Source organism: Thermobia domestica, chromosome 5 (assembly GCF_964235325.1).
Source record: "Thermobia domestica chromosome 5, izTheDome1.hap1.1, whole genome shotgun sequence".
Lineage (NCBI taxonomy): Eukaryota > Metazoa > Arthropoda > Insecta > Zygentoma > Lepismatidae > Thermobia > Thermobia domestica.
In genome coordinates this window covers 311,840,314-311,864,416 of record NC_137458.1, presented here as the reverse complement: position 1 = coordinate 311,864,416, position 24,103 = coordinate 311,840,314, and the positions used below count along the sequence as shown (strand labels likewise).

The 24,103-nt window shown below is 35.5% G+C and overlaps 1 protein-coding gene across 2 annotated transcripts in view; it reads left to right on the top strand.

Annotated features, from left to right (window-relative positions):
- The window catches only part of LOC145684961 (putative ammonium transporter 1), a 174,935-nt gene that overhangs the window by 140,258 nt on the left and 10,574 nt on the right, over nucleotides 1-24,103 (top strand). For both annotated transcript variants that reach the window (XM_081757311.1, XM_081757312.1), the window contains 4 exons: nucleotides 5,140-5,367; nucleotides 7,395-7,506; nucleotides 11,533-11,651; nucleotides 17,383-17,509. In XM_081757311.1, coding sequence (XP_081613437.1) covers nucleotides 5,140-5,367; nucleotides 7,395-7,506; nucleotides 11,533-11,651; nucleotides 17,383-17,509 — 586 coding nt within the window. The remainder of the gene's footprint in view (nucleotides 1-5,139; nucleotides 5,368-7,394; nucleotides 7,507-11,532; nucleotides 11,652-17,382; nucleotides 17,510-24,103) is intronic.

Sequence of the window (24,103 nt, the reverse complement as noted above, 5' to 3'; positions counted from 1 at the left end):
AGAAATTCATACACTTGTTATTGGTGGAGATCAGGTAAAAAGTATAAGCACTTACAAAAATAACTGTAAAGTTATGTAGTGCTATGCTATAAAGCGAAACAATGTGATACATCAAGAATAGTTCGGATAGTCAAACGTACGATGCATTCAAGAATACTACATTGACACTGGTCTCTTACGATTTTTACGGCATCGAAGCTTGCACAGTCTTAATATGCATCCATATATCCGAGCATACTGATTGTTCCTGTGTGTTTTAAAGCAGTGTTCGGATAATCAGTACCTATTGTATTTCTAAGATATAGCTATATTAATTTCTGTGAAATGTGGTCTTCCTGTCACCACGGCATGGCGCGTCCTCAGGTTGTGGATTTAGTGTGGGGCGAACAACCTTATCCTATATATATATATATATATATATATATATATATATATATATATATATATATATATATATATATATAAAATTGTTCAGATATATTCGCAGAATCCCCGGATTAGAACTGATAACTTGGCACGAGCTCCGCAAAGTAAAATCGGCATGAGATTTGGAACATGGAATATAAAAAGTCTCTATAGGGTAGCGGCGTTAAAATTTGTAAGGAATGAGTTAGTTTAGAAATAGAAGATGGACCTAATGGGATATCAGGAAGTTAGATGAGAAGGAAATGCAGGAGTCAATTCGGGAAATTTTACATTCTTTTAAGGTTAACGAATTAAAAATTACCAACTAGGAATAGGACTATCGGCTCACTAACGAATAATATTAGCAATTACATGGATTGAATTTGTTAATGATAGATTTTCTTTTACATCTCTTAAGGGTCGGTGGTGTAATATTATTATTTTAAATGAACATTCCCAACATAAAATAACGATGACGGTAAAGACGACAGTTTTTACGAAAGAATAGAACGCATATTTGATCATCTCCCTTAATACCATATGAAAATACTGTTAGACCGTTTCAATGCGAAGGTAGAACGAGAGGATATTTTCAAACGGATTATAGGGAATAAATGTCTGCATAAGAGAGGTTGTGACAACGGCGTTAGACTCGTAAACTTTGCAACATCCAGAAACTTTATCATGAAGATTACAAAATTCCCACATCGCAACTTTCATAAATATACTTGGACTTCATCAGATGGAAAAACACATAATCAAACTAATCACGTTTTAGTAGACAGAAGAAAACAGTCTAGCACAACTAATGTTCGGTCGTTCAGAGGAGCTGATTGTGATACTAATTACCACCTGGTAGCAGCGATAATAAGAAAGAGAGAGACTATCGTTGAATAAAGGAAATATTCACTATCTGAAAACGGAGCGGTTTAATTTAAAGTAATTTGAGGAGAGTCAGGTGAGAGCGGAGCCAGATTAAAGTGTCAAATAGATCCTCGATTTTAGAAGGTTCGGAATGCACTAGTGTTCAGGATACTTGGTTGAAATTAGAGATAATATTAAAATGTCAGCAAAAGAAAAACTGGGGCACGCAGAGATACGTAGGAACAAACCATGGTTCAACCAGGAATGCACTAAAGTAGCAGAGAAGAGAAAATAGAAGAAACAGCGTTGGCTAAAATATCAGAACCAAATAACTACATAAAATTTCATTGTCATCTGGCGGAAAACTTCCAAAATTTTTAGAACAAAGGAACGCTATCTTTGAAAGCTAAAATTAATTAACTTGAAGATAATAATAAAAAACAAATACAAAAGCATTCGGGACATGTATAAGGGCAGTAACGAATTTAAGAAAGCATATCAACCTCGTGCTTATATATTAAAGAATGCCAACGGAACAGTTCTCACTGACAAGGATAGCATCTTAAATAGATGGAAAAATTTCTTTGACGATTTGCTTAACATATAGCCAAAAACTAATGTTCGTGGAGAAAGTGAAATGCACACAACATAATCTCATAGTCCAGAACCTAACCAGACAGAAATAGAAATCGCTATTATAAAACTAAAGAAACACACCTCTCCGGGTGTAGACGAAATTCTGGCTAACTTAATTTTAGCTGGAGTGGAAAAATTGTACAACAAGATACACAAACTCATTCTCCTTATCTGGAACAAGGAGGAATTTCCACAAAAGTGAAAAGAATCAACCATTGTTCCAGTTCAAAAGAAAATCAACAAAACTGATTGTAATAATTATTGAGGCATTTCTCTTCCATCAACATTAAATAAATTCTCTTAAACATTCTATTAGGAAGATTGCCTCCATACGCAGATGAAATTATTGTAGATATCAGAGTGGATTTAGGTAAAATCTATCAACTATGGACCAGATATTTACCATTCGACTACTACTTGAAAAGAAATGGGAATACAATATCCTGGCACATCAGTTATTGACTTTAGACTCGAGTAGGAGGGAAACATTGAACAACATGCTTACAGAAGTTGGAATGCCAAAAAAGTTAGATTAATTAAGATATGTTTAAATGAATCCCAAAGTAAAGTTCGAATATAGAAATTCCCGTTCACGAGCTTTCACGTTGAGAATGGCCTAAAACAAGGAGATGCGTTGTCGCCATTATTGTTTAACTTTGTTTCGGAGAACACTATAAGAAAAATCAAAGACAGCATTCAGGTCCTAGAGATGAATTGTACTTACCAATTTATGGCGTATGCTGATGGTGTAAATCTTATAGAGGATGTTAGAACAATAGAAAGGAATGCAGATATCTTAATGAACGCTTGCAGGGATATGGGCTTAGAAGTAAATACAGAGAAATCTAAATACATAGAAGTTTGTCGGGATCGCAATACTGCATTTTATGGATGCGTTAAAATACCAGATAATGTTTACTTTCGACAAAGTGGATACTTTCAAATATCTAGAATCATTATTAACAGACCAAAAACATAATCACTAAGAAATTTGATGTCACCTGAAAGCAGGAATTTCGTGTTATTATTCAGTTAAAAATCTTTTGTTGTCACGAATTTTGTTGAGGAATTTGCAGCTTAAAATATAAAACGAAAATCATGCCTGTTGTACTGCAAGGTTGCGAAACATGGTCACTGACTCTGAGGGAAAATCGCAGACTGCAAGTATTTGAAAACAAGATTCGGACTCCAAGAGGAACGGGAATAAGGAATGGCGGAAACTTCATAACGAGGAAGTGCATAATTCATACGTTTACCAAACATGTTAGGGTCATCAAGTCTAGTAGGCTCAAATGGGCAGGTCATGTAGCTAGAATGGAAGAAATTAGAAACATTTTCAAAGTTCTGACTGGAAATTCAAATAGGAAAACCACCATTAGGAAGACAGAGGCGCAGATTGGAGGACAACATTAAAATGATTCTCGCAGAGATTGGAATATAAAGTAGAAACTGAGTCTATTTTTCTAAGGACAGAAATCAATGGAGAGCTTTAGTAAACGTGGCATTGAACCTCCAGTGTCCATAGGCAATAGAACTACATTAAGTTGTTGATATATTTATCTTCTTTTTATTTGACAGAAATACTGTTACAGGAACTAAAAAGTTTTTCTGTAGTAAAGAGGATTTCGATTCGAGATTAAAATGGCAAACTTACTTTCTTTCAAAGTCTCTCTCTCTCTCTCTCTCTCTCTCTATATATATATATATATATATATATATATATATATATATATATATATATATATATATATATATATTCCCGTTTGTATGGGCGCCCTTTTAGTAGACTTGTCCAGCGCCCTCATTAGTATCCCAGCACGGCCCTATATATATATATATATATATATATATATATATATATATATATTTACACAGTAATTGACGAATAGCTTTTATTTCGAGAGATTTTATTTCTTGTGTAGACATAATTTGTAAGTTGATAACACCGACATTAATATTATATTTTTCCTACCTTATTTTTAAAATGAAATGTCTTCAAAGAAGTTCAAGTAGTTTATATTTTGATGTGCCATATTAAATTGTTTCTTTGTTATATATGTATGTATATCTTCTTGTCTTAATGCATATAAATGCCGTATTTTGAGCATGGGCAGATTTAGGGATTAACTGCTGATAAGACGGACCTTCCAGGGGTTTGGAATACCCCACAGCCGAGTAGGGGACCAGGAGTTTTCCCGTAGGAAATCGTTAATATCCTCATTCGGTTTTTGAGCATTTTCGTGTATAATTGTCAATAATAAAACATAAGCGAATATTTTTTTTTCAGAAGGTTGTTGGCGGGAGATCAAAGTCTCTCCATATTCCTCCGTTACTACAGAGAAGCTCTTCAATGCTTTTCAGTCATTATGTAAATAGAAATGCAATCTTTAGGGCAACATACCGTCACTGCATTTCAGCATTTAGATAGCCAGTATGTCGACTCAAAATCGTAATGAAACATACCGCCTCTGCTTTTTTTCCCACTTCGAACATAGCTACTAAGGCATTACAACTTTTCATTTCATTTCAGCGAGTTTTATTTACCAATCAAAATTTCTTAGTCTGTCTGTCCGTGTGTTCGTCCATTCGAAAGAAAAAAAAAACATTTGTCTGCGTGCGTTTGTGTGTGTGTGTGTCTGGAAGAAAATGAAATTAAATTAAATACATCCGTTTAACTTCCCATAATTATGGTCTTTAGGCTAAGGGAGAAGGATGATGATAGCAAATGAATAACGATGGAAGAATTGGTGGTATGGGAATGTGGAAGGAAACGGGAGTACTCTGAGAGACCAACGGATACGATGTTCTCCACAACAAATTTACTTAGTCAGGAATCGAACCAGTTACCCCATGCACCAGAGGTAAGCGTTCTACCACTGAAACACTGTGCCGTCTGGGAGACAAAAAAGAATCTCAAGAATAACTTGATGGAGACGATCCATTCACCGGAAGTGCTAGAAATAAACCATTTCCGGTTTTAACGTTGATCACTATAGAGCAAAAACGGTTATAGATAGCGAGGAGTGGTATCCAGCAATAGATTAACTGTTCCAAGAATACATTTCACCACCACTCTAATGTCTCTACTAAAACCGGAAATAGTATAAATCTCTTACCACTTCCGGTTTCAATATTCATTGAGAAAATATCACAGCATACAAACCAAACTCCTTCAGTTAAGAATACACGTGACACTGCTAGTTGTTCTAACTGTTGTTTTCTGTTTTTCGTTAGCTGACAGGTTTAGGATCGTTTTTAGTGTTCATTGGATTTCTGGGTCTGAACGTTGGTGGCGCTGGCAAATCTTTATCCAAGAGTTCAGCTCCGGCAGCTGCATCGTCTACAATTCTAGCCGGATCATCCGCTGCCCTGATAACCCTTATTCTTCATCGGTCAGGATTATTTGGTACATCTAGAAAATGGAGCTTCATTACATCAAGTACTGGAGTCATAGCAGGAATGGTAAGTGATGCATAACTTTAGTAGCAAGTAAAGAGTGTCTCAACACGAGTGACAGAGGATATTGTAATTTTCGTGGAAGTTATATGTGATTTTATCTGCACTAATGAATATGGTAAAATGAACAGTACACAAAGCATATTTTTATATGAATATGTTTATTTGTCTAGAAAGAATAATGCGATTCTTATGAAATTTAGAGGGCTTACTAAGTATAAGTTAAGCTAACATACAATATAATTTGTGTGTTTATATACCTAAGGGTACCCGAGCTACAGGTATGAAAATAGTAAAAAAAAAAAAAAAAAAAAAAAGGAGAATTTGAGGGGAAATTTCCCGAAAACCCCTCTGTCACGGGAAAACTGAAGGTGATGGAGTAGAACTGATTGCAGGTTCGAATTCTATGTGAAAAGTTTTATTAGAATCAGGTATTTTCTTCCGTGTGCCAGAGAAAAAGTTTTTTTTTTTTTTTTTTTTTGTCAACTAGTGTTGTTAATGAGATAGGGTCGTGAGATATAGGTCGAGATCATTGACAGAGAAAAGATTCCAGGATTTTATAAGAATCAAGGCCAGATACACAAGCAATGAGTAATTATGACGTCATTGCACAGATATTCACTTGCACATTACTATGAATATTCCTCCAATCACGATCCACTCTAACTTCTTATAGTGTCAAGGAAACAAATCCTTGATAGAGGTAAAATACGTATATATGTAAAATTAGAAATTCTGAATGTGGAGTTAAGAATTAGGGATACAATTATGGGACAAAGCTGGGTAACTATTGGTCCCTTATTGTACATTACCATTAATATGTCTACGATCTATAGGCACTCTGTCTTCTTATAATGTGAAAAAGACAAATCTTTGACAGAAATAAAAGATATACTACTAGTAGTTGGCAGCCCTTAAAACACAAATATAAACAAGAGAATGTTTATTACTTTTATTTTATTTATTTATTTATTCATTTATTTATTTTTTGTTACAATAACAAAGGTTATGAGACATCTGGACAACTGCATACGGTAAAAGAGAAAGACAAAAGTATTAAATTAAGAAGATGTTCTCATGTATAGTACCTGGTGCTAAAGATTACTTTAGGATTGTTTCTGGCACTTCTCTATCCAGTTCGTAATTCTCAAGGTTTTGGAGGCTCCAGACGGCAGACGGTCATCACGATCCTCCAAATATCCTCAGGAGCTCTGGTTTTGTATGAGCTACCTTTCACACGTATATTCTGGATACCACTTCTGCCATGATGAACTTGGTAGCAGCTCTCCCTGGCACCTCTGTCCACTGCCGTAAATTCGGGCACTCTTCTCTCTAATCTGAAAATCCTATCCGGACAATGGTTCTCTGTTCTCATTCACTTGAAAGTTTAACGTAATGTAACAATATGGAAATTGGTTAATGTGCTATAATGAAGATACGCCACATTCACTTGTATTAAAAATGAAACAGAAGGAAACTTGTCTGTTGTGTATTTCAAAATGTTACAAGTATAAAAAAAGGGATTCTTCAAGATACTGCGAATTGTTCCTTGTCTGGACGGCAGATATCCAACGGGACGTATCGAAAGAAAAGATATATTGGTTTGATAGCCTATATAATCCATCCGTCATCAAGGTATATATATATATATAAAAAAAACTGAAAATTCTGAATGTGAAGTGAAAGGGTACATTGAGAATTATAATTAAGGGATAATGTCAACAAGAATTGAGTAATTATAGCTTCAATGAACAGACGACTAGTTACACACGCAAATTAATATCTCTTCATTTTTATCTTGTAAAAGCGAAATCATTGATAGTCAACATTTACCGAAACCACGAAGGAATGAACCATTGAATTGAAACTGCGATTCACGATATCTGTTATCATTATAGTTATTTTCTTTAATGTAAAACTATCAGAAGAAATATTTAACACTGGGCATTCTCTTTGAAAGTCAACTACTAACTAATAATCTTTTCCCATTAGCTTTTCAGCTTCAACAACAAATATGTTTGCTTTATTCGTAGGTATCTGTTAGTGCTGGTTGTGATCGTATTTATCCAAGAGGAGCCTTCGCTGCAGGGGCTATTGGAGGATTATTAACTTATTGCTGTAGGCACCTTCTAATCAAATTTAAAGGTATATTTTAGAATAAGTATTTAAAAAAATAAGTTCTCAAATTACCTCAGAGAAGTGAAATTACATAGTACATAAGGGCAGTTACATATTCCATAACAAGAAGTTTTCTTTTTTTCCGTTCTTCATTCTTATACAGGAATAAATGTCCATAATTACTTATTTTATTAATTATTCGTATTCATTGGGAAGGCACGTGAATTTGTGACTGCATTACAGAGCCGCTCCTGAATATAAGTGACTGGTCTTTTCGATATTTAATGCAATAGTAGTTCCAACTGGTTATCTTTGCTAAGATAATATTTTATGGTTACTACACACTGAGCTCAACCTTATCCCACAAATATAATACTTGTAACCTACTACTTCCACTTTACTATTATTATTATTATTATTATTATTATTATTATTATTATTATTATTATTATTATTATTATTATTATTATTATTATTATTATTATTTCGTGATTTGAAACTTTTGTTTTACTAAATTATTTGCAACAACACTTTCTTATATACAATATGACAGTCAGTAATACGTCGTTCCGTATAATAAAACACTGTCCAAATCTATTGTGACTTGTGAATTGGGCCGAAATGAAGGAACTTTTAATAAAATATCCTGTAAATTTCTCTTTACAGATTTCAGAATGCTCGAATGTTCTACAGATTTTGCTCGTTGCAACAATCTATATATATAAAAGAGAACGTACAATTTTTTGTCCGCTCATCACGCTAATACGGCTGAACCAATTTCTTTCATTTTTGGGGGGTTATTAGGATTTGGACCCTAGATGGTTTTTATCATATCACTTTAATTTTTAATTACCAGTGTCTTGAGATAATTGACCATTCAGGTGTCCATAACGTACAAATCCTTTGTTATTAGTTCATCATAGGTAAAAATAAACGTATTTATATGCAACCCGCATGACCGTGTCACTCGGCGGGTTAACATAAATGACAGGCGATATACAGCGGAAAATAGCTTGAATCTTCTGTTTAAAATTTTTTAATTGATTTGCTTATTTTTACAGACACTTTTACAATATGCCAGCACCGGGATGACCGCAGCGAAGCGGGGCGGGTTAACATAAATGACAGGCGATATAATGTTAAGATTTACTGCAATCTTCTATGGTTTTTATCATATCACTTGAAAGCGAAAAAGTAAAAATTATCTAAGTAACAAAGTTTATTGCGTTCCGGGGTGACCGCAGCGAAGCGGGGTGAACGCTGCTAGTAAATAAATAAATTATATAGTACTTAATCTTTTTTGCATAAAGATGAAACAAAATTAATTTAATATGATTTACTGTGTCGTTAAATTCTATTTATTACTGCGAAAGCTATCAATATGAAAATAATTGGGTTCTAATGTACGTATTATCTCTGTGGTATTGACAACTCTGAGCTAAAGAAAAAAAGTAATAGTATTTCTATAAAAGCTCAAATTTCTGTCAAAATTCAAATACAAACTTGAGAATTTGATGTGGACTTGCATTCTTTTTCACGCGTTACCCTAGCCAACAGTTTTGTCACAAGGAAACGAATGAGGGTAGGTTTACATCGAAGTTACACCACTCCAGTATGTCGAAATGTCACGTGGTATTATTACGAGGGTCAAGGTGGAACGAAACGAGCCATGTGGGGTTTCTATCCCCCTTCGCTTGCTGACGCTATGTTTCGTAAATATTTTTTATGCATTATATAGTACGTACAAGAGCAAATGGGTATAGTTCTTATCTTATTTTGATGATAAAAGTGTTATTAAAATTTAAAAAAAACTTTACTTGGGCCGGGTTTGAACCCACGCCAAAAGTGATTTTTTTAATACTAGTCCTGCGTTCATTTTTGCGATCCCAATGGTTTAAGTATTCGCGTGCTACCTTTTGTTATTTTCGCGCTCTACTCTAGCCAGCTGTTTTAAGTTGGTCATGTAAAGTGTACAGAAAACTTTGGAAAACTCTTTATTTTGCTCATTTGATGTCGAGAACAGAACCCAATCAACCGCTGCGGGGTTTGTAACTTGTTCCTCCTCCTCCTCCTCCTATTATTATTATTATTATTATTATTATTATTATTATTATTATTATTATTATTATTACTTTTACTACTACTACTCTTACTATGGATCTGTATAGTAAAACTGCAAGTTTAAATTAATGAAAGAAGTATTATGAAAATTTAAAAAATATATATTTATAATACTCTTTAGGCTGAGCTTGAACCCACGCCAAAAAATACTTTCATTACTTGCAGGTCGCGCTCGCGCGCGGCCACGAAGGACGACCGTGGTTGACGTTTACTTTCTGCTATATGTAAGTCACGACTCTTGATGTATTATCTATATCGGTCAATAAGATCAGAGGACATCTGAAACGTTTGGGATCCTCAAATATGAGCCTTGTGCTAGCATGATTGACTACGAGGACTGACAGTAGTTGGTGTATGATTTGTGCTATATGTATGCTACGTAGCGAAAATCGGATAACCTCAACCAATTAGAACCGTTTATTTAGCTATGGCTAGGGTCGAGTGTGATTAGAAATATGCTGTGGGCTTCCATAAAAATACTAGTGATACTATCTCCTTTGGTTTGTTTATAATTTGGCTTGCACTAACGGACTCTAATCACTCTTCACTGATCACTGACATCAGTCAACCACACTATTAGTTTAATATCTGGTTCCCCATAATGATGAATGATTTTTTTTACACATACCATCTTCTCTTGGGTGTCTTAAAAAGATCAACTAATAACATCTTTTCAATTTTACCTCCACCGTAATGGTAACAGTAAATATTGTACAGATAAAGATTACAGGTGCCATCCTTTAACAATTACAATCGTATTGCTTAACATAAATTGTCTCCTACTACCTCAGAAACTTTTCTTTCATTAACGACTTTCCAATTTTACTAAATATGTTTGCATAAGGGGATTTGCTTTGTGACTCAATCCAATTGCTAGACGTAAAAATATAGCTAAGGTAGACAGGGGAGTAGTAGAGAGTTAGGGTGGCGAAGGCAAAGAAACGGTCACTTTTGCTGCCACTATTATTTAAAATACGTTGAAATTGTACTGAGAGCGTCTATACTGATATGGAGAATGGAGAGATTATGGTGGTTTGTGTAGATGTAACATAAGCATTAAAATTTTCAATTATTAAAATTATTTGACATTCAAATAAAGGCCATATTTTTGAATAGCGAAAAATACTATTTCAGAACTTAAACCTTGATGAAGAAAGATATAGCTTATTTTATCATATATCAATAAAATAAAGCTGACCAAACAACTAAATATAAATTAATAAAACTTCGATGTTACATTGCCGAAAGTGTTACAAGCACTAAATATAAATTAATAAAGCTTGTGTTTTAAGGATGTTACATTGCCGAAAGCGTTACAAGTACTAAATATAAATGAATAAAACTTGTGTTTCAGCTATGTTACATTGCCGAAACAAGCACTAAATATAAATTAATAAAACTCATATTTAGGAGATGTTACATTGCCGAAAGTGTTACAAGCACTAAATGTAAATTACTAAAAACTTGTGTTTCGACGATATTACATTACCGAAAATGTTACAAACACTAAATATAAATTAATAAAAACTTGTGTTTCGGCGATATTGTATTGCCTAAAGTGTTACAAGCACTAAATATAAATTAATAAAACGTGTTTCGGCTTTTACATTGCCGAAATTGATACAAGCACTAAATATGAATTAATAAAACTTGTGTTCCGGTGATGTTACATTACCGAAAATGTTACACAAGTTTTATTAATTATATTTAGTGCTTTGCTCAGTTTGGTTGTATTAATAAGTGTTTTTTTATACGTATAATATGAAATATATACGTTTTCTTTAGTTTCAGTTGTACAGAAGCAAAACTTATTTCAAGTGACAGAATCTGTTAATCCACATCTGAGAAACCTAATTTATAGTTATTAAAATTTTTGTTTGTAAATTTCAGATGCTTAAGTTATTAATTATGGTGCGCTTTCCTGTTTTGTAGTTGACGATCCGAGAGATACTGTTGCCGTCCATTTTACAGCTGGTTTCTGGAGCCTCATAGCTGGTCCTTTGTTTCGAGAGAAGGGCATAGCTTACACAGGCAACGTTGGAGCATGTCTGGTGAGATATTTATCCGATTCTGTGTAATCTTTCGTGGGCGTTTTTAAAATCATTAGGTATTTCTTCCAAGCCTTAGGCTTGCTGTACGCTTTAAGTTAACACGCGCTCAATGTCACCTGTTGCTAGTAGTAAACCTATACTCGTGTGGATTGAAAGTGAAGTGTACTAAATATTGCACTGCTCTAAAGGCAAGGAAACCGATCCTGGGAGGGCCGGGGGCACGGGCCCCCCTAAGCTCATGTGAGGCCCCTGCATTGTATTTATAAATATACAGTAATTTCGCATAATTTGAATTCAATTTGTCTTAAAATCCTCATAATCCCCCCCCCCCATAGTTACAGAGAAATCAGCGTCCTTGCCTAAAGGTAAATAACAACTTGTGTACGGGGGCACGGGGGCTCAGTGGTAGAGCGTTCACCTAAGGTGCTTGAAGTCCCAAGCTCGATCCCAGCTCGCGCCATGTGGACTTTGTGGTGGACAAACACCGTGCTCGTGGGTTTTCTCGGCGTTCTCCCGTTTACTCCCACTTTCTTCATTCCACCATTTCACTCATCTCTCATCATCACCGTCTCCTTTGGCCTCACCGGCTTAATCGTGAGACTTAAAACTTGTGTAGATTATGTACTGTGTTCATATTGCTTAGTTACTAATATTATGCTTGACAAGGAACAAATACTTGAGGGTTTTATAAAACTATATAAAACTTAATTTATATTTAATAGACTCTTGTGTTAATAATAAACAGAAAAGTACCTTCGCGTTTACCATCTGCTCTTCCCGCTGAAATTAAATCACGTAACTAGAAACTGTGGCGCCGCTACTCAAATCAGTTCTGATAGCATGAACTACTACTACAGTACTACTAAATAAATAAATAAATAAATAAATAATAATAATAAAAAAATCCAATCATTCAAAGCGCCTAGGTTTGAATATAGTAGCGAATGATGCAGTTAGCTACTGACAGGACAGGAGTAGACGATGTAAACAGTTATGACTGGAGCTGGTAGTGTTGCTGATATCACTTTTGTTGCATGGATGTATAGGAAGGGAGTGGTGCATCAGAGTGATCAATGGCTTTAGCTTCATCACCATTCATTTTCAAGTAGTTACCGTAAATTGAAACTTTGCAGTTTAAGATGCCGCAGTTTAAATTGCGAAGTTAAACCGTCGCATTATATTACTGTAGAAATACATAAGTATTAATGTTCAAATCTAAATGTCATCAAAACCCTTGTCCCAGGCCCGTATCCACGGGGACACTAGGGTGGGCCGCCTCCCCCCCTAAAGTTTCACTGCTCCCCTTAAATATTCATGGTAGGCTTGCAAATGAACTATAATGTGGTTGGGTGGGGGCCCCCTAATTTCTACAGGACCCCTCCTACATTTTTGGGCTGGTTACCGGTCTGCCTTGTCCTATTTACGTAATTAACTAAATCGTCACAGTATATTAATTGCAAGTTGCGTGCATGCTAGCACTATCTATTGACATGTGGGAGACATGCAGCGTACGTAGCGAAGAGGTGACTGTTAATTACATGTTATAATAAGACATTCCCTTTTAAATAAGGATGGATACTTAGCAGGGAATCAAGCTTGGGGCATATCGCCCCCCAGTTTTTTGAGAGGCAAAAAGAATTTAAGCTACTACTTAAATATTTTTGAAAATTTATAGTAAGTGTTGTCTTATTCTTTATGGAGAATTGTTGAAACATTAGATATAGTTTCAGTTAGTTTTTCTGTTTTGCAATGTGTAAAACAATACTTGAGGTCCACAATGTTAACGTTCAATCAAGCCATAATATCTATCGGGAAAGAGTTAAGCTGGAAAATTCTGCAGAACCCATGAAAAAAATGTAAACTCACGATATACCTATGATAGTCTAGATTCTGGTTGACCCCTTACAGTTTTTACGTTCTAGATCCGCCACTGAAGATACTATATAAAATCTTCGCATCATATTGATGTGAAGACAGTGATCTTGAAACAAAAAAAGGGAACTTGTGATGAACTTCGTTTGCTTGATTTCCCGCTCCAGTGACGACGCCAGCTTTAAGTTCTTCGGGGAGCAAAGGAGGGGCAGATACATTCTCGGGGGAGGGGCGGCTATTTGCCATATTAAAAATGTCATATTTATTACGTTTGATTTATTTTACATTACATTGTGTATTTCGTTGCTGTTTTTATATTAGACCTATATGATTATAAATTAAACTTATTTCAGGTAAAATTTGTAACTAACAAATAAGTAACGTCTGCACATGAAATATTTTTCAATGAAACTTTTGAAGCCTAAACATAAATTGAATTACTTTCGCGTATGCTACGAGTAACACATTCGTCTAGTACTATATGGTATCTCCCTCTCTCTTTATATATATATATATATATATATATATATATATATATATATATATATATATATATATATATATATATATATAGAGAGAGAGAGAGAGAGAGAGAGAGAGAAATTACGAGGAGTTGCTGAAAATGTTCTAGTCCAATCCAGAAGGAGTGTAGGTACTAGGTAGAAAAATGAAACCGTAGTTTAGAAAAACATATCTCTGTATGTACAAATAAAACTTTTCATATTAATAATGAAATTCTTATTGTTTCTCAGGCATCTGAAGTGATTACGTGTGCCCAAGCAGCGAATTTCACGAACATCCAGACACTAACTGTTATAGCATTTTTGTTCCACCAAGGAAAGTTACCGAAGTAAATTAATTAGGAAATCAGTGAAACACCACGTGACTCGCCTCCGTTATATACAGTGGTGAAGAAGTAAGTGGCTTAGTATAAACGTGGCGATTTCTCAACAAATTGTGCTTTACATCCAGGATGATTAAAAGCAATGACTCTTCCCGAAATTATGGATGCAATTTGTGACATTATTCTTGAAAATTGCAGCATTTCAGCCAGTAGTGGATATAGCCCGGGGCCAGAGGGCCTAGGCTACCCCAGTTTTTGAGTGACAAAAATAATTTAAGCTATTATTTATATAGTTTTTAAAGTGTATAGTAAACTCACGATATACATATTATAGTCTGAGGTCTGGCTGCACCCCGCTTTCTCAGTTTTTACCTACTCAGCAAAACTTGTGTCAGAGATTCTGGGCATTTCTTTGGAACTCGTCGGTAGCATAATTCAGAATGGTTTGGGTATGCTCAAGTTCTCGACATAATGGGTTCCCAAAATATCTGTCAGGAGAATAAAAGAGTGACGGCATTAAGAGAAGTCTTCTTCCAATTTGACCTAATGCTGAACAATTTCGCTCAAGAATAGTAACCATAGATGAAATATGGTTGTACAACTATGATTCTGAATCGAAACAACAGTCAATGGAGTAGTAGCAATCATTTCTCCATCGCCAAAAGAAGTTCAAGACATAGAAGTAGATTGAGAAACTGTTTGCAACATTCTTCTGGGATAAGTATGGAGTCGTACTCATAGACTACCTCCGCAACGGTCAGATACTTAATCCAGAATCACTACATTACTTACAAAACTGAAAGAAAGATTCAAAGTTCAACGCCGCGGAAAATGAAAAGAAAGGAATTGTGTTCCTTCAGGAGAGTACACCTATCTATGAAGCCACTGCGAACACAACTGACATTGCATAATCTAGGATTTCTGTGTCTAGATAACCATTCTTATTCCTCAGATTTAGCTCCGTCTAACTGTTACTTGCACTTATTTCCCTAACTTAAATAACACTTGAAAGGACGCCATTTTAGATCTGATAGGGGTAGTGCTACGAACAGTTGTGCGAGAAAATCTTCAGATTTTTTAACTTTTCTGCAAAAACTGGAGCACTGTACAAGATAGTATATTGACTCTCGGGGAAAGTGTAGAAGAAGTAAAATTTCACCATTCCACGTGCACTCCTTCTGGGTTGGGCTACGAATTTTTCAGCAGTTCCTAGTAATTATGGTAGACGTCACGTGAGTACTTTGAAACAAAATAAGTAAGGGAGCACTAGTATAAACCAATTACTAACTAAAGATTAGCGCTCTGACAATACGTTTTATTGGGAATCAATTTAATTCCTTAAATTTATTATCATTTGCAGGAAGGGAAAACACAACTCTTTTTATCCCCTTCAAAAAATTAAGCCCTGGTAGTTGCAAACTCAGCTGTTATAAGCACATCCTCTGAATATTGAAAGCCGAGAATAATGTTTCAGAAAAAAGAAGTATAGAACCTTTAAATAAAACAAAATATGAAACTGAAAACTTAAAACCTGGATAAATACAAACAAGTTACGGAACTGGTTTTACCTTTCTTTTGTTTCCAATCGAAGTTGATCCAATAAGAAGAAAACAAATCAACCATATCTAGTATTGTTCGCTAGGCACAATAATTAAAAATCAGAAGAAAGAAATATAACTAAAATTTACCTCAAAAGGCGCTAAATTAGAAAACAGAAATATGCATGCATACCAAGACGCTCAAAGAAGAAAGCTTGAGGACTAACCTGCCACATAGTAAATGCATGGAAAGTAGACCACAATTTGACAATGAGATTGGTTATGATACTGATATAAAATACTATATGTAGAAAGTTTAAAGATTGTAGGAGTCTGGGGGGCAGTCTAAGTAGCAGTCAGGGGGGCAGAAGTAGCTACTAGGGGGGCGCTCGCCCCCTTGCCCCCCTCTGGCGTCGTCACTGTCCCGCTCCTTTTCTAGCACTGAAACTAGGCCTATATCAAACATGCATTTTACGCGTACAAACCCTCTTAGTGGATTATTTCTTAAGTTCCAACGATTATCCATCGAAGCTAAAGGAAACAGTGGAAATAGATTACAATGGTGGGATGAGAAAGTGGAAGGAAATGGAAACCCCCGACAAAACCCATGTAGCCTACTCGGTGATTATATATTGTAAGGATCCTCACATCACAACAAAAGCACATGTCAATACAACACGTGTTATTGATTATTTACAAGAAGCAGACGATACGCAAAGACACGAAGAAAACCGAAAGAAGACGGACCACACGAAAGGATCCGAAGGAGGACGAGCCACCCGAGGAGGACACATAAAAGAGGGACCACGGAGGGGTCTGGCATCAGTCGATCAACTGATCAACTAACCAACACCTGCTCCGAGGTCGCATTGTACTGGGAATCCTCATCTCAACCAAAACCTCACCAAGCTTCCTTGGGCTGAGGGAGTTTTCCTTCAAGACTCACCAAAACCTTGTAGGTACGTTGAAGACTGCTTTGGGAGAAGGGGCACCGTGCGAAACACCGATCTCCTTTATTTAGTCAATAAGAAGAAAAGACACTATTTATCTTTGTAAATCAAAGACATTGTATTTAGGAATTTTCATAATAAATTGGTGAAGGGGAAAATACTAACCCGGGTCGTTATTTTATCTCTAACTAAAATCATTTCAATATGAAACTAATAATACTACTTTAGAGATATTACTTGAAATATGTAATATGCACTGCTTCTTACTTCTTCCACCATGCTAAAAGAGGGAGCATAGACTACCTTCAACGATCTACGCAAAAAGACATAAATTTTAACGAAATGAGTAAACATCTCTTATGGTATAGTGAAAATCTTGCTCCAATCACTTATAAAAGAATTGTGCTACTTTCCATATAACGTTAATTTTTAAACTCATGTAATTATATTTATCTCGTCTAAAATTAGTGGATGCATTTTTATACAAACCAACGCATTTATTCTTTCCTTGTTTTCTTTTTGTTTAGGAATTAGGTTGGAATTTAATTGGAGCTGTTTGTTTCATCTCATGGGCAGCAGCGCACACAGCGGTATCTCTTGGGATTCTGAGACTTACAGGAGTTCTTAGGGCTTCAAGACAATCTGAACTTAAAGGTAAAAAAGTGTTGAATTTTTAACGTAGGCTATTCATCATAAACCAGCTTCGAATAGTCGAACACACTTTAACTGGTGTTATTTCCAACTGTCTCTTTAAATGTTTTGGCTGTTTTTATGAAGATAATATCGCATAGAAACAGCGCCGAAACTTAGATTTTTTTTTTCTGGAGGGGCAAGCATTAATACGCGTAATTGGGCCCCATAGAAAAGTTGTTTTTCTAATTCTTGGTCCCCCTCTTGCCATCTTTCTCTTACTCTTTATGAACCCCGGAGACCGTGGTCACTCCCGCACGGCAAGGTGTGCGGGGCCGTTAGTTATGCCCCTGGGCCCGTTCCATACATAACAAATTAATTAAGGGGGCAATATTGACAAATCTCAAAACCATACGAATAAATATTGTTTCTAGGGTCCCTAATAGCAAACTTTTGTTTTTTACTGAAATGGGCCCACAACTCATTTTTGTTTTATTTAATTTTTGTGTGCTGTTTTGTTGATATACTGTAGTGAACCTGTTTGATGGTTCATTTATAATTTTATGTTCGTATCGTGTATGTAGTAAGAAAATTTTGTCTTAAAATGGGCCCCCCTCGAACGGCGGTAGCTTCCCTGGGGAGGCGGTTGCCCTCCTGCCCCACAAGTTACGGCCCTGCATAGAAACATACAAGTTGGTTATGCTCCTAAGATGATTCGAATAATTTTGATTTTCCTCTTTGAATATTGTTTACTTGAATGACCATTCCAAGAATTATTAGCTTTCCAAACTATGGTATGCAGAAGTGTCGGTATAAAATGGCTTTGTCCGTCCGTCTGTTGACAGGTATCAGAGGAAAAATAGTAAGAGAGATCGTGATGCGGGTTTCAGCATCCCAAGGATAATTTCCATATCTGCTGGTAACTCTCTAATCAAAGAAGAAGTGGTTCCAATTAGTCATTTCCGGTTTCAACGTTTATCGCAATAGAACGAAAACGGCAACAGATATAGCGAGAAGGTTTTTTTTTTGGGGGGGGGGGGCAAACGATTCAGAATCTCAAGGCAAATATGCAATAATTATCCCTAACATTCTACCAAAACAGAAACTGGTTCAAATTTAATATTCCTTCCGATTTCAATACTGATTAACAGCATTGACGTCTCTGGCACGTAAATTTGGGGGAACATCAAAGAAAGTGATTTAAATGGCACTACCTAACCCAGCCTACACTACATGAAATATAGTATCAAGTGTAGGCTCATTCCTTTCTTTCGTTGCCGTTTTCTTTCTTCGATTCCGTTTGTTCCGGTACCTTTCTGCTTACCTCCACGGACCCCCTGAGAACTTTGAACTCTGTTATAATCATTTCACAGCCTGAATATTTTATTCCAAATAAGTACAATTATTATCATTCATACGTTATTCTGTCGTTAGTAAATAAATTAAGTTAGAATAAAATATTGAATATTTTGTACTTCAAAATATTGGGGGGACGCTTCCCCCTCATCCCCCCCGCCAGCGACGCCCGTGATTAGCACAGAGTAAAAGTGATAAGCGATATCGAGATACGGTAAGTGGTAAGATATATGGTTTTCTGCAATAGATTCAGCTTCTTAAGATTAGCTTCAGTGTACTACTTTAAGTATCCACTGAATCCAGAAGTAGTTAAATGTAACCGTTCCCGGTTTCAATATATAGAATAAAAATGGTAAAAGATAGTAACAAGCTGTTTTCTGCCATCGAGTCAGAACGTCAACAGAACATGACATCACAAACCCGTAATACTCTATCAAAGACGGAAATGAGTGTAATTTACGACTACTATCGGTTTAAATACTTTCAACAATTTACTGCAACTAACCCGTTTCAAAACGTGAAATATAAAAACTATGAATTGATGAAGTGATTCTGCGAATATAATGAAGAGCATTTATCAACGTTTTAAAATATGAAACTTATTACAAAGCAAATCTCTAATAATAAATGTTCTTCAAATGTTGTTAATCACAATCATTGTGGGCAGAGTTTCTTCCAGACATGTTTTTAGGGGGCACTGTCTCCCCCTGAGCTCTGAGAGTGCCCCCCTCCCCCGGAGGAGACCAAAATAATACGCCTATAATATAATAATAAAAGAATAGCGCCAGCAGTGCCCCCCGGAATACGAAGTGTGCCCCCCTCCCAGAAATTTCTGAAAGAAACACTGATTTTGGATCTTTTGTGACGCGGAAGTATTCTGAGAACTTCTAAATGAAATTACAGAAAAAAATATCAGGGAATACGTTCTGTACTGTATACCAAACAAAATCAGTCAAAAAAAAAAAAAAAAAAAAACTTTTGAAGACTCAAGATGAGACGAAAAGATAATTCTTCTGGAATCAAAAGGAGACGAGATTAATACAAAAACTGTCTCGTTTCATGGGTAACACTAATTTGAATCCATTTGTGCTTTTCTCTCTTTACAAACCAGTAGTTGTGCATCTGCCACTTGAAAACTTCCCCTCTTGCAAAAGTGACGTAATCTTCTTGCAAAGATAGCGTAATTGTCTTCTACGAGAGAATAAAAAGCTAGGGCCGAAGGTTCATACCCGCACAAATAATAATAATAATAATAATTGGTATTGGTTTCTAAGAAAATGTAAGGAGAAATGTCACTGTAGGAGAGATTGCGCGAATGCCAGAGGATAGGGAAGAATACAAGTAGAGCCTGTCTATTCCACCTGTGCCCTCGGAAACTATGCGAACTATACTTCGGCCCCACCCCGGCCACCCTCTGGCGGATGAAACCTCCCTTTGCGTAGCAAAAAGAATAGAATGACCTGAGCTGTGTTGCCAGTTTGTCATTCAGTCGTTTGGTCTTGACGAGTGAAGATCGTAGGCTGCTTAGAATGGCTAAGAAGATAGAGGACAGCGAAGTCCGTGAAATAATTCATTATGGCAACGCTTCCGCATCCAACAATTGAAATATTTCCGCCGCAGCAACTTGTCCCTCATCTTTGGAGGGAGGCGGGAATTCACATATCGACAGCAGCGCCAGAAGAGGCACAGTTGAGATAGAAAGACTGTAGGCAAATGATAACGAACGGAGAATTGGGAATCGCACAAATTATGTAGTCAGTTGAATTGTTGTGTCGATAGAAGTATTTCCCTAAAAGATATGACGCTTAATTTGCCTGAATGATGCAAAGTAAATGCATACATTTTCACAAACGTTAGGTGTAAAGTCATTGGAAAGATTTTGGCGTCAAATTATCACAAAGTGGTGAATATGTGAGTTACTTCATTGTGGAACCTAGCATTTGAACATAGTTTATTATTAATCTTGAAAATTCTACGCAAACTATACAGTTCCGTGATCTCTCTCCTATCCAAATAGAAAAGTTTACGATCATGGCGCAGTACGGAAGATGGCGCAGTACATTCATTGCATGGAATACTAGAAGAGATTGCAATGGTGTTCACTGACAGGGGTCTACCAGGGCCGGACCCTACCAAAACTTGGTGACTCAACATACATTTATACACTTTTTGAATATAACTATACTTCTTTAACAGGGAAGTGATTAATGTAGTATGAAAATTTGATGTTACGTTTCATCTGTACTCTTTCTCTTCTGAAAAACTATATTTGTGCGTGATAACTAACATCGTGGTTGAAGGAGGAGTCGCCTGAACTTAGCAAAGAGTGATAATGAAATATCTACTACTAATTGAAACTGTAAAAAATTTTCTAGTAAAGTAAATTTTGAATAAATTATATTATTATTCTTAGTCTCTGTACATATTCATTTTAGAGGTAATTATCCCAAATCGGACTTCCGAAAAAACTTATCGAATCGAATTTTATTGACCGTGCTGATAGCGATTACTCCCAGTCACGACCTAATTAGTTTTTCAGTTTTGTTAGAAATAAGAAAAGAAAGAGTGAGAAAGGAAAGGAGGGGAGAGAAGTAGAAAGAAATAAGAAAAGAAAAGAAGAGGGAAAAGGAAAGATTGAGGATTTTAAAGGAGAATGGATTACTGGGTGATTTAGGAAATATAGTAATGAATTCGAATGGTTATTATCCGGTAAATCGTTACAAATACTATTAGTGGAGAATCAATTTTGAAGTGATGTGGAATAGACACATGTTCCCTCATACCACCCAGACCTAGCTCCAGGCACCACGTTCGTGGGGTTGCCCAGACCTAGACCTGGAAATGAGAAAAGTGAAATTTTATTCTTTGTAATTTAATCTCAAACAATAATTGATAACTATCCAACATCTGAACTCCATGATCTGAGATCGACCACACATATGAATTAGTTAAGAGAAAGAAAAAAAATAAATATAAACTCAATATAAAATTTATGTATCGTCTCAACAAGAGTTTCAACTTCCTGGAAGAAAGATGTCGTATTTAGGCTCATCCCGTTATTTTGTCTCACTCCTAGAGCCGACTTTAAATTTGTTAGTGGCGGTCTTTCATGACCTAGGTTATTTACCTTAACACACATATATTAAAACATGACACATATATTATAGATGTTAATATGACAAATGATATTACTAAAATTACTTAAATTAAATCTATCATGCATTCACTCGCTCACTCACTCAGGACAGTGTATATATGTTTAAAGGAAAACCAACTAGCTACAAGGGTACAAATAGTTTATTACATTCATAGTGAGAAGGAAAAAATAATTACAAAGAAAATCTTAAAAGCACAAGTTCTTGGTTGTATATTAATAGAATACGTAGAGTTATATTTTAGTAAATTTTTATATATTCAATCATCTTGACAACAAAAAAATAATTACATATATTATATCTTAGGCATGCTAAAGCAAATTATGATTTGCGACATACGCAAAGAAGACACTTATTTCACTAAAAAAAAATTTGGACAAAGAGGAAAGAAAAGAAAAAAAACTTTTAGGTGTATTAGAACTTATGAGTCTCTACCTCACGTCGAGCAATAAAATATTAATAATTCTGAGCGTTCAAATTACAAATCACGCACTACTCGTAGTGTCCAAAACATTTCGCTCCATTTAAGTTAGTTTGTGTATATATCTATATATATATATGACTATTGGTTTATAAAACCATTCATCAACTATTTTCAGTTTGTGACAGTACTCGCATACTACAACGTTTATACCCATCTAGGGATTTCACCAACAACATTTGGTCAGAGGAGAATTCTCCTCTCGGTTCAGTCCATTCCAGGTTACTAGTTAGTCATTCATTACTAGGACACATCATAACACTTTATTTGTGAATTACTTATAACTTTTATTCATAGTATTTATATTTGAGGAGATCTTCGCTAGTTGGGAGGATTGTGGTGATTTATATCGTGGTAAAACACTGGTTAAGTCATAGGATACACATTGGAAAACAGGGGGGGATTCTAGGTACACTTTCCAAAAAAAGAAATTTCTGGTTGGTCACTAAAGGATAATATTTGTCGAGGGATTGGATTATGTTTTAGACCTGCCGTTATTTCGAAATGCATGCCATTGAAACTGTTTACATTATTGATTACTAATTACATTTATGCAGAACAAAAAGAAATTATTTAAGTTCGCGGCGGTATTCCAAAAAAAAAAAAAATTAGACTACATCATTCCATTCGTCGGAAAACATTACTTAAAACCCATGGCAACCAATAAACGTATGGGGCAGATGCGGTGCTCTTACATATATCCATATTATAAATTTAACATTTTACATTTCACTTTAATATTCTATATTTCATACATATTTACATTTCGACGTCTCTCTCTCTCTCTATATATATATATCTAATACACGCGCACACATTTAATTACATAACCCCAACACTAATTTGTCCAAGAAGGTTGCAACATTACACCAAGAAACAAAACTTCCGACGTATCATCATAAAATATTATTTTCATTTATACCGCGCGTCTAGTAATTTCAAATTTTCACGTATCCAATTGGAGAGTAGATCAAGGAAAGAAAAAAAAACTTGTGAGGCAGGCACGTAACACAGAACATTCTTAAATACATGAATATATATATACCAAACAATTTTTATCTTAACTTTGGGCCCAATATTACAACAACATTCACGGAAATAAACTAAATGGAAAGTGACCACTGGATAAAAAAAAATAATCCCAGACGGACAATGGTGAAGGAATGAAAGTGGAAATTACGGTGTACCGAATCGTTACTCACCCCGTCGGTGGGTCAAATATAATGTAAACCCAGTCTCTAACTATTTCATCAAACGAATCGTGTCTTGAGATGTCTCAGCTGGTCATTTCGGTTAAAAAAAATATTATACATTAATTCATTATATATCATACTTTCAAAATCGGGGGGGGGGAAGGTTGAAAAATAAAAAAAATCCCGAAGTAAGAAGGAAGAGACAAGAGAGAGAAAGCGGCGCCAACGAAAGAAGAAAGATTAAAGTACTACTCACTACACAGAAGAGTGATCAAATTTAAATATATAACAACTCATAGCCAAAAATATTCACATATGCCGAAAAAGGGTGGTTTACTTAAATACGTAAACTAAGAGGGAGTCCCTGCTGCCAAGGATGCAAGTTCTGTGTCCATCAGATCCCAATCCCACAAGAATTTGCTTGTAAGATTGA